Source organism: Diabrotica virgifera, chromosome 1 (genome assembly GCF_917563875.1).
Source record: "Diabrotica virgifera virgifera chromosome 1, PGI_DIABVI_V3a".
NCBI lineage: Eukaryota > Metazoa > Arthropoda > Insecta > Coleoptera > Chrysomelidae > Diabrotica > Diabrotica virgifera.
Window position 1 is genome coordinate 199,699,065 of NC_065443.1, and position 12,013 is coordinate 199,711,077.

At 32.9% G+C, this 12,013-nt stretch overlaps 1 protein-coding gene across 1 annotated transcript; it reads right to left on the minus strand.

The window, feature by feature from the left end:
• Positions 1-726: 726 nt before the first annotated feature.
• Positions 727-10,730, minus strand: LOC114332965 (uncharacterized). Its single transcript, XM_028282773.2, has 2 exons — positions 10,593-10,730; positions 727-1,166 (listed from the first exon to the last, which is right to left on the minus strand). The coding sequence occupies exons 1-2, from the start codon at positions 10,635-10,637 to the stop codon at positions 831-833; spliced, it is 381 nt and encodes a 126-aa protein (XP_028138574.2). The 5' UTR covers positions 10,638-10,730; the 3' UTR covers positions 727-830.
• Positions 10,731-12,013: the final 1,283 nt, after the last annotated feature.

The following is a 12,013-nucleotide window of genomic DNA, read 5'->3' on the forward strand; positions in this document are numbered from 1 at the left end:
GCATTCCCTGATGATCTTGTGGTGCTGGTAGCAGCGCGGGATAGGGGAGAATTCCTGTTCTAGGTATGGTATACAACTGTTCTAATTCAGGACTGAATGAATGACCATGGTTTGAGTCTCGCGGCGGAGAAGATTGAGACGACATTCCTTAAACACCCGAGAAAGAGAGATGGAAGGTGTTTGATTGTGCGGTTATGCGTACTACTCCTAAGAAGTACGTCAAGTACTTGGGAGTGGTCTTGCATACAAATGGTAGTAAGAGAGAGCACATCCGGAAGGTAACCCGTAAGGTCGATGCCACATTATGCGTTTTGACCGGATGCGTTTCCGCCGCATCCGGTGAAAACGCATAGTGTGACAGATCGGTCCGGTTGCGTTGGAAACGGATGCGTTTTGAGTCATCGGTACGCGCTTACAAACTGCACCAGACTAAACGCATAGTGTGACAGGTCGGTCCGGTTGCGTTGGAAACGGATGCGTTTTCGCCGCATCCGGTCAAAACGCATAATGTGGTATCGGCCTAAGGCGGCGAAAAGATCGACTGCGCTGGGGATGGTAATACCCAATATCGGGGGACCTAAATTTGAAGAAAGGAGGGTTATACACGGTGTTGTTCAATCTACCATCCTCTATGCAGCACCAGTCTGGAGTGCGATATACGCACTCGTTGTATATGTAGAAAACATTGTATAATATGTAGGTATACAACAGTTAAACTTCAATGGATCATATTTAATTCTTTATTGAAATGAGCTGCTAGTATATTATTTTGACAATATTTGAATTACCATTATGTAAAGTAATAATATTCTATTATTCAGTTAATTGTTTTAGTTATCGACAATAAGTCTTCCACAGCGCCAAAAATAAAAACTTGCAACTTCTGGAGTTACACCAGCACGCTTTGTGCAACTCTTTACAACTTTGTCGGCCTTTTCCTTATTACCACCCGTAAAAAACATTATGAACTCCCTAGTGACAGTTTTGTTAATATCACCATTTTCATTGGTTGCTCCAGTTTTAATGTCGACACACAGAGCTTTCTGACCCAAGGTTTGGATGTCAGGATTTGGGCCAACTACAAGTTTAAATATGCTGTTTGGTCCACCATAGCTCGCACCACAGCTTTTAAAAGTCTTTGAAAGATAATCATCTGTGATTTTTGCCTAAAAAAATGTATAAATAATAAGTATTTTAATTGGATGACCGAACTGAAATATAAGACGTCTCTTGGTTTCGTTTTACAACGAAATTATTATTTTTTATTATTTTTACTAATAACTGAGTATAGGGAAATAAGTTTTCTTTCGAATTTTGTCACGCTGGACAGGCAGGGAGAATGCAATTTGTAGATCTCCACTGGCCTTATTTCTTTCCAGCATTCGTTTGGTTTTTAAATTGTAGAAACTACGAAAGCGTTACCAGAAAATGGGTCTCAATAAAAGTTTTATTTTGATATTATTTTTAAGTTTATTCAAATAAAACTTTCAATTGTTTTATGCAGATGTCGTCACGGCATCCATATCCTGTTATTTTTTTGTAATTTTAGTAATAAATATATAAAAGAGTATATTATGATAGATATCATTCTTACTATTCTAATTTTCAATCTCAAAGTGATATTGTTTCCGCATCAAATTTTCTTCAGGATTTAATTTTAAAACTGGTTTCTTAACGAGTATACAATGTTCCGATTAGCTCGTAGGTTTTATCAAAATTTAATTGTTTTTTATTTGTAAAAAATGATCAAAGGGCCTAGCCGGGTAAGATGATGAAAAGTGCCCCCAACTCGATTCGAATTCCATATAGGTCACCGTTTAGCATATATAGTGAAACTAACTTTCTGAAATTTTTAGTCCCCTAGGTGGTCATGTGACCCACCTAGAGCCTAATTAGGGTTTTTATGTTTTTATTTTTTATCTCAGCCGCATCGAGAACTAGCGAAAAACTTTAAATAAAAAAGTTGTAAGCTTTGAAAAGTTCTATCCAAAAAAATTAATTTTTTTAATTTTTGGCGGGAAATTTTAATTTTAGGACGATTTTAAAATTTTAAATGATTATAAAAAAATAACTAAGACATTCGTTTTCACGAAAAAAATATATAACGTGTATTTTTGCATAATATTTCACCCAGAATTTTTTCAAATTTTTAAAATTGGTGAAACGCACCTTTAAAAATAAAAAACCGCATATTTTTGGTTTTTTTCCGTTTTTTGATATAATTTTATACATATTTTTAAAAAAAGGTAATACCGTCACTATAATAGGTAAAAAACTGAAAAATAATTGGGGTTTGCTTAATAAAAATTTTTTGTAATGCCATCCATTTTCAAGATACAGGGCGTTGAAGAAAACAAAATTTTACACATTTTTTACGATTTTGCCGAAACTACTGGCAACATTGTAATAAAATTTGGCAAATTTTAAGAGGTAGTTGTTCTGCACTTTTTGACATACAATTAAGAATTTTATATTTATCATTGGCGCGCATACGGGTAATGGTCTGAACTTTTTAAAGAAAAAAGATAGCACGCCACTGACATATTTCAAATTAACAATCCTTTTTGAATGGTTTAAATAAAAAATTTGTAATATTTAAAAAGTTCCGTGCGAAAAAAATTTTTATTTTAATTTTTGGCGGGAAATTTAAATTTTAGAACGATTTTAAAATTTTAAATGAGTATAAAAAATAACTAAGACATTCGTTTTCACGAAAAAAATACATAACGTGTATTTTTGCATAATATTTCACCCTGAATTTTTTCAAATTTTTAAAATTGGTGAAACGCACCTTTAAAAATAAAAAACCGCATTTTTTCGTTTTTTTTCCGTTTTTTGATCCAATTTTATACATATTTTTCAAAAAAGGTAACTCCGTCACTGGAGTAGGTAAAAAATTTCAAAATAATTGGGGTTTGCAATAAAAATTTTTTGTAACGCCATCCATTTTCAAGATACAGGGCGTTGAAGAAAACAAAATTCTACACATTTTTTACGACTTTGCCGAAACTACTGGCAACATTGTAATAAAACTTGGCGGGTTTTAAGAGGTAGTTATTGTGCATGTTTTGACATACAATTAAGGATTTGATATTCATCATTGGCGCGCTTAGGGGTAATGGTCTGAATTTTTCAAAGAAAAAAAATAGTACGCCACTGACATATTTCAAAATAACAATCATTTTTGAATTCCTCATTCAATTTGCGATAAAAAGCTATCTTATCATTTTTTCATACGAGGCGCCGTTTTGCTGCAAAAAATAAAATATCCTAACGCTTCCAAAGTATTCGAATTAGTTTTTATAATAATGGATGTATGAGTTTATGTATGTAGATGTAGAAACTACTAATAGAAGTTCGAATACTTTGTAAGGGTTAAGATGTTTTATTTTTTGAATAAAAATGGTGCATCGTATAAAAAAAGCGGAAGATAGAGTTTTTGTTACAAATTGAACGAGGAATTCAAAAAGGATTGTTAATTTGGATTGTATATTCCTCTAAGAATTCTTCTTTCTGCGATTTTTAAGTTTTGTTATTGTCCATGTTTCACAGGCATTCGTCATTTAGGTCTTATTACAGAATGTTAGATGCTTATTTTCGTACAACTGGATACATAATCTAATTTCAATATTTTTTGTAACGCAAACCAACAACGATTGGCACTTTGTATTTTGTTGTTAATCATTGTTTATGAGTAATTTTATTGTCAGATGTGATCGTAGCTCCCAAATGTTTAAACTGATGAACCCTTTCCTTTCAAAGTTGTTCTGGTGCATTGAAACGTTTTGCCCTATTCTGTCTCTCTGTCCCGTTCATGTGGTCGCTATATATTTTGTTTTATCCTCATTTATTCCTCAGATTGTTTTGCGGCATTTCTCAGTCTAATAAAGTCTACAGAAAACTGCTAAGCGAGGTGATTCCATTGAATCAATAGACGACGAACTGAACTGAACTCCTTATATGTGGCACCAAAAATCTAATTCGACTGATTACAAAAATTGTTAATATGTGTATAAATAAATACCCCGTTCCCAGCTAATGGAAAGCGGCATAAATTTCCTCAATGTACAAAACAAAGAAAAGCAAAAAAAAGGAGGATGCCTTTCTCTGGAACAACAAAATAACAGAAAAAATATAATTTAATATCTATGAAACTGGTAAAAAGCATGCTTTTATACGATTGTGAAATGAGGCGATTAACAGAGAGAAATATAAGAAAGACAGAAGCCGCGGAAATGGATGTAATAAGACGAACTGGAAAGGTCTGGAAATTAACACAGAAAAAACAAAAATAATGACTCACACGAGAAGAAATATAATCCCACAAAACATACATGAAGATGACATTGAAACGGTTGAAAAGTTTACATACCTGGGAGTAGAAATTGAATATATGCCGACGGATCAGAAGATGCAGAAATACGAAAGAGAATGACGCAGGCAAACAGAGCTTATTTTGCCCTCTCCCATATATTTCGGTCTAAAAGTGTCCACCGAAATACAAGGATGAGAATCTATAAAACCTTAATTCGACCAATAACATGCTATGGTAATGAAGCCTGAGTCCTGAAAGAAACATCCAAAAACAAGCTCGACACATTCGAAAGGAAAGTACTGAGGAGGATACTAGGACCTGTGAGGGAAAATGGAATCTTCAGAAGTAGATACAACAACGAGCTTTATCAACGTTATGAGGAAACACCCCTGTCAGACTTCATTAGAATACAAAGATTGCAATGGGCCGGACATGTGATAAAAATGGGAGAGGATAGGCGACCAAAAAGAGCACAGAATGCTAGAATGCAGGGAAAGAGGCCGGTTGGAAAGCCAAGAAAGCGCTGGGAAGACATAGTAAACAGCGACGCACAAGTCCTTTTAGGAGTCCGTGTATGGAGAAGAGCAGCCACAGACAGGCAAGGGTGGAGGCAAAAAATAAAGGAGTCCAGGGCTCAATTTGGGCTGTAGTGCCGTAATTTCGAAACGGGAGAGGATAAGAAATGAAGAAATTAGAGCACGCATGAGAATACAAGTTACAGTCATGGATGACATACAACGAAAGCAGCTCAAATGGTTCGGAAATGTCCAACGAATGAAAAACAGTAGACTCCCGAAACAAGTAATTGCATTGTCACCTACAGGAATATAGAAGAGAGAAATACCTAATAGAACATGGATGAAAAGAATAAGAAACTCAATGAGCCCCAAATCCAAAGAACTTAGAGAAGATCAATGGAACAGCCGAATTGAATGAAAAATGGGATCGGATAACGTCGAAAGACGTTCTAAACGGATTATGCATATCATATTATACATGATAAATGATAATACATACAATGAAAAAGTTTATATAAGTAACACGTATTATAAGAATTTGAGTAGCATCATGAGCAAGATCGATAAAATGAAATTACATTTATAAATAAATATATAATTGTGTAATGTTTCTTTAGAGGGTGTTTTGAAATAAAAATTATAATAAAAATTTTGTCAAAAGTCTAAATAATCTTTGTCCATTCATAAGCACTAATTCGTTTTCGTACCTGTAATAACATTATTGATAATCCTACTGACAGGGTTTCTTTACCTGCTGGCTGGCCGCGGGCTGGATATCGACAACAAGGACAGAATGACGGCCGAAAGAGATACCTTTTAGCAAAACTTTGAGATTTTTAAAAAAGTTTAAACAAAATAGCTGCTTTGTGTTACACTTTATGTTAAAAACAAAAACAGTTTCGGAAAGTGGGAAAAATTCTCTAGTGCCGTATTTAAATTTAAATTTTTTACGTTAATTTTAAGCAAAAAATTAAAAAAAAAACATATTGTTTAAACAATTTAATAATTGATAAGCAAATAGTGCACTAGAACTTTTTAATACCTTTCATATAAAAAAAGAATTATCTCAATATCTGCCATAGTTTTTGCGTTATTTTGTTTAAACTTTTCCATTTGAATTTAGCTATGCTCAGAATCGTGAGGAACAGCCTTAAGAACATAAATGGTCCTTCAAGCCGGATAAAAAAGTAATTTATTCAATTAAAATATCCCAATTAAATTATAAAATTTAAAATTATTCAGTGCATTATTCTTCACAAAAGGTCGTCTTTCTTCTAATTTTACCCGAGAGTCGTATCGACACTCGACACGCCACATCTGTTTCGTAAAATCATTAACATCGATAAGCAACACTTGCCAATCTATTTAAGAGCGCATTGTTTCACCCATTTTCTACCCAAGTTTTGGGAAGTTTAAGTCAGATCCAAAAATATACGCATTCTTATGTACGCATAATATGTACAGGGGTGGATTTCTTAATTTGATATATGTGAACAATTGAATAATTAAAAATATATTTGTTATTCTTAAATCATATTCTGGTACATTATTATTATTTATTTATATCTTAAATACCGTAAGAAGATAAAATCGCAATATTTAATGAATACTTTATTTTTAAAATATTTTTATGCATAGATTTTCTAGTTACAAGGAAATATAAATAAATATATTGTTGTTTTTTTAATAATCATGTGTTAATTTCCGGCTATACATACTCAAATATAATAAATATTAACCATTATTGATACTTATTGAGTTTTAACTTTAAAAGTACACAACATATCGATTAAACTTATTGAGAGCGTATCTTTAAAGGTTTAGTTAAAAAATAATTTTAATGAAACATTTTATCATGGCAGCTAGAGCACAAAATCGAGCAGCACGATTACATGCTCTACGCAGAATAGAAATCTGTAAAATTAAACAAATTGAAAAGATTGCAGATGAAATTTTAGCAGATGAATTTTTAGTTACAGGGTTTCTATTTGCTGCAAAAAAATACGAAGATATGAATACTAGTTTTAATGATCAATATTCTGAGTTAATTAATTTAATAGCTGTTGAGGATGGGGAAGAATTAATTAAGTTCGAATTCGCTAAATCTATTAATAGACGAAGCAACGAAGCACCAAAAAGCCCAAAACCTAGGAATTTTGTGCAGTAAGGTGAATCGTTATGCAACTTTTTGCATTCAATTCGAGAGAATATCAGGCAATTTTGTGAACTAAATTGATCTCCGGCAAAAAATTTTGTGCATGAGAAAATGCATTTTCAAAGTACATCTCGAAAGGATGGAAAATGAAAAATTTAGAACTCAGGAAATATTAACGGACATGAGTTCAATTTTTATATTTGGGGGTTTTGGAGGTCAGTGAACACAAATTTCATGACGGCGATGGTCTCCGAGGTACTTGGTAACCAGAGTGGAGCCGTCGCCTGGGACGATCGAATAATTCGCGGGACGATCGAATTATTACGATCGAATTATTCGGGAAATGAAGATTGGATCGAAAAACTGAAAAATATGCGTTCAATATTTTTCAAAAATCTATCGAATGACACTAAAGACGACCACCCCACTCCGCCCCCTGGAGGTGGGGTGGGAGTAACTTTGAAATCTTAAATAGAAACACAATTTGTTATTGCAGATTTGGATTTCTTACGTAAAGTAAGCAACTTTTATTCGAGACATTTTTTAGAATTGTGGATAAATGGCTCTATAATCGGAAAAAACGATTTATCGTGATACCATAGGTAAATTATAAAAACGATCTTATATCTCGAGAAATACACTTACAAATAAAAGACCAAAAATTCGTATTTATTATTTTTCAAGAACCTATCGAATAACATCAAACACGACTCTCCACTCCATCCCCTGGAGATGAGGTGGGTGTTAACTGTAAAATCTTAAATAGGAATCCCCATGTTTTATTGCAGATTTGTATTTCCCATGAAAATATAAGTAATATTTATTCGAAACATTTTTTAGAATTGTTAATAGATGGCGCTAATAAATAGTGTTTATCCGATTATAGCGCCATATATTCATAGCTCGAAAAAATGTCTCGAATAAAAGTTACTTCTTTCAAAATCTGAAATAAAAAATGACCCCTATTTAAGATTTTAAAGTTACACACCACTTCACCTCCAGGGGGTGGAGTGGAGGGTCGTGTTTTATGCTATTTGACAGGTTCTTAAAAAATATAAAAGCCATATTTTTTGGTTTTTTATTTGGAAGTCTATTTCTCGAGATATTATACCGTTTCTATAATTTACCTATGGTATCACGAAAAAATCGTTTTTCCCGATTATAGCGCCATCTATCCCCAATTCTAAAAAATGTCTCTAATAAAAAATGCTTACTTTCACGTAAGCAATATAAATCTGCAATAATCCAGGGGGTTACACCTGCACCTCCAGGGGGCGATGTGGGTGGTCGAGTTTAGTGTCATTCGATATATTTTTGAAAAATATTGGACACGTATTTTTAAATTTTTCGATCTAATCTTCATTTTGCGAATTATTCGATCGTCCCGCGAATTATTCGGTCGTACCAGGCGACGAGTATCACCCAGGTCACCAGGTACCTCAGAGACCATCGCCGTCATGAAATTCGTATTCAGTAACCTCCAAAACCACCAAGTATGAAAATTGAACTCATTTCCGTCAATATTTCCTGAGTCCCAATTTTTTTATTTTCCATCTCTTCGAGATGCAATTTAAGGATGCTTTTTCTCATGCACAAAAATTTTTGCCGGAGATCAATTTAGTTCACCAAATTGCCTGACACTGCATCTTCATCTTACTGCACAAAATTCATAGGTTTAGTGCTTCGTTGCCTCGTCTATAATAAAATAGCTTCACTTTATTTTAAACATCATTCAGCATTAAACGTTGCTTCTAGTGGACCTCAGAATGTATCTTCTGATCAACCGATTAGATCTAAACCTAATGTAAGTCTTCCCATACTAAATTTGAATATATGTACTAGAGAGATTACCGATTTTCCTACCTATATTAATTTATATAATGCTCTTGTACGTGATAATTCAGATCTTTCCAATATAAAAAGGTAAGTTATCTTCTGCAATCACTTAGGCGGGCATATTACAATTTAATTAAAAACATCAAGTTGCAAGATTCAAACTATATAATTGCATACAATACCCTAATTGATCGCTATGAAGGTAAAAGAGACTTATCTAGAGCGTTATGGAAAAATATTCAGAATGCCAGTGCGGTTAAAACTGATAATCCTGTTTCACTTAAGCTTCTTTAGAAAAATTACTTTTTTCTCTCGCTCAATGGGGCTTTCGAATAGGGCTTTCGAATTATACTTTGCTTAAAAAAATGTACCTACTTATGAGAAAGTTTATAAGTTAGCAGATAATTCTAATAAAGTAAAACATTCGTCTCGTCAAACTTCTACATTCCTGACCAGTTCTGTCAAAAATAAATGTCTCTTTTGTGATTCCGACCATCCTGTATTTAAATGTAATCAATTTCTTGCGGAAAAACCTTAAAAACGTTTCGAATTTGTTAAACAGAACAATTTTTGTGTAAATTGCTTGACTAATACTCATGTCACGCTCAAATGCCTTTCATCCAGAAGGTTTGCCCGGTGTAGCAGAGTCATCATAGCTCTCTCCATTTTGAGAATACCAATGAACATTATTCTTCAACTCATAACGAGGTTGCAAGTTCATCTAACGACCATGTGCCTTCTGTTTCCGCCTCACCAAATACTTTGACAAATAATGTCTTGCTAGCTACTGCTACAATCCACGTTCTTGATCGTTTTGGTAAAGCCCTGGAAGTTAGAGCCTTATTAGATAGTGCGTCTGAAGCTAACTTCATCAGTAAAGAGTGTGCAGACAAATTAAGTCTCCCTAACTTTTAATGCGGCTTTTTTGAGTTATTTGCGGAAAACCGTTAAAAACGTGGTTTTTTGTTAACATTCGGATGACCAAGCGGGGGAAATTGTGACCCCAGCGTATGATTTTCTTTAATAAATTCAAAAGTATTTTTAATTTTTAACTCATTATTTTTTTATTTGATTTTAATATCATTCTAGATATCCTCATATTTTGAAATAAAAAAAATTTCCTATATTTTACGAATAAAAAATATATTCTGAAGTTGATGTTTAGTAAAATAGCGTCTATTATGTGTAATTCCAAGTACTTTTACGCTAATGACATCGACTTTGCAAAGTAACAAGACACTTACTCAACAGACACACTACACACGACACTAATACTCATGTTGTGACTAGCTGAATGACGTGCCATAAAAAAAAATTTTAAAAAATTAAAAAAAAAATTAAAAAAACTTCATTTTTTTGTTAATTGTCATTTTTGACATTTTTGACCTGGGGTCATTCCCCCCCCCCCTTGGTCATCCGTGTAACAAAAAAAAGTTGGTCATCGGAAGGTTAAAAAAAGGAACATATTCACTCGCAAATAACTCGAAATTAACTTATTGAAAAAATGCTATAAAACAAAAGTCGCTTAGAATTAGTCAGTTTATCTAGCTCCGGACTTATTTTGAACGTATATTTTTTTCACCTCTGACAAGCTCGCCCTATGGTAAAAGGACACATATCGGCACAATATCGCTTTTTTGACATGTTAACAATGTATATTTTCATGTCAATCCAAGCGGTTCTTTAAAATTTTACCATGAGTGAATGGACTGACTGTAAATAAAAACAAATTACAAAACATCTAAACAAATAAGTCGAAAATACACACCGCTGTTACGGATATCATAACAAAAATTACAACTAGCACTTTCATTTTGAATATTTAACTTTACCACGAAATATTTTGAAGTCTTTTTATACATAGATATGGTATTTAAGCTAATAATTATTATGCTGGTAATCGCCAATTAATAGACGTTTATTAAAACCAAAATACGTATATTCCTAATTGCCGTCGAAATAAATGTAATCATCTATATAAATAATATGTACAGGTACGTTACTTAAAAATGTAACCAAAATAATAGATGAACATGACACAAACAGGCTTAATATTATAATTTGCACTAAGGCCAAAAATCTGGTCCAGAACTTTTAATAGCGCTGGAATCTTCAACAATAACAATTTACAGCATAAAAAATTACAAACACGACCTAACAGTTGTTAACCCATATGGGATACCTTGTATCTGGAAATTCTGCAAAGTAAAGGGCCTAGCCGGGTAAGATGATAAAAACTGCCCCCACAACTTGATTCGAATTCCATATAGGTCACCGTTTAGCATATATACTGAAACTCACTTTCTAAAATTTTTAGCCCGCTAGGTGGTCATGTGACCCACCTAGAGCCTAATTAGGGTTTTTATGTTTTTATTTTTTATCTCAGCCGCATCGAGAACTAGCGAAAAACTTTAAATAAAAAAGTTGTAAGCTTTAAAAAGTTCTGTCCAATTTTTTTTTTATTTTTGGCGGGAAATTTAAATATTAGAACGATTTTAAAGTTTTAAATGAGTATAAAAAAATAACTAAGACATTCGTTTTCACGAAAAAAATGGTGAAACGCACCTTTAAAAATAAAAAACAGCATTTTTTTGTTTTTTTTTCTTTCGTTTTTTGATACAATTTTATACACATTTTTCAAAAAAGGTAACACCGTCACTAGAATAGTTAAAAAACTGAAAAATAATTGGGGTTTGCCTAATAAAAATTTTTTGTAATGCTATCCATTTTCAAGATACAGGGCGTTGAAGAAAACAAAATTTTACACATTTTTTACGATTTTGTGAAACTACTGGCCACATTGTAATAAAACTTGGCGAGTTTTAAGAGGTAGTTATTGTGCATGTTTTGACATACAATTAAGGATTTGATATTCATCATTGGCGCGCATAGGGGTAATGGTCTGAACTTTTCAAAGAATAAAAGATAGTACGCCACTGACATAATTTCAAATTAACAATCATTTTTGAATTTCTCGTTCAATTTGCGATAAAAAAACTATCTTCTTATTTTTTCATACAACGCGCCGTTTTGCCGCAAAAAAATAAAATATCTTAACGCTTCCAAAGTATTCGAATTAGCTTTTATAATAGATGTATGAGTTTATGTAGATGTAGAAACTACTAGAAGTTCGAATACTTTTTAGGGATTAAGATGCTTTATTTTTTGAATAAAAATGGCGCGTCGGAT

Bases quoted from the DNA above. Each gene is read 5' to 3' on its own strand.
- LOC114332965 (XM_028282773.2), bottom strand. From the start codon at position 10,637: ATGAAAGTGCTAGTTGTAATTTTTGTTATGATATCCGTAACAGCG. The intron at 1,167-10,592 runs GTGTGTATTTTC...ACATTTTTTTAG, and splicing joins TTATGATATCCGTAACAGCG to GCAAAAATCACAGATGATTA.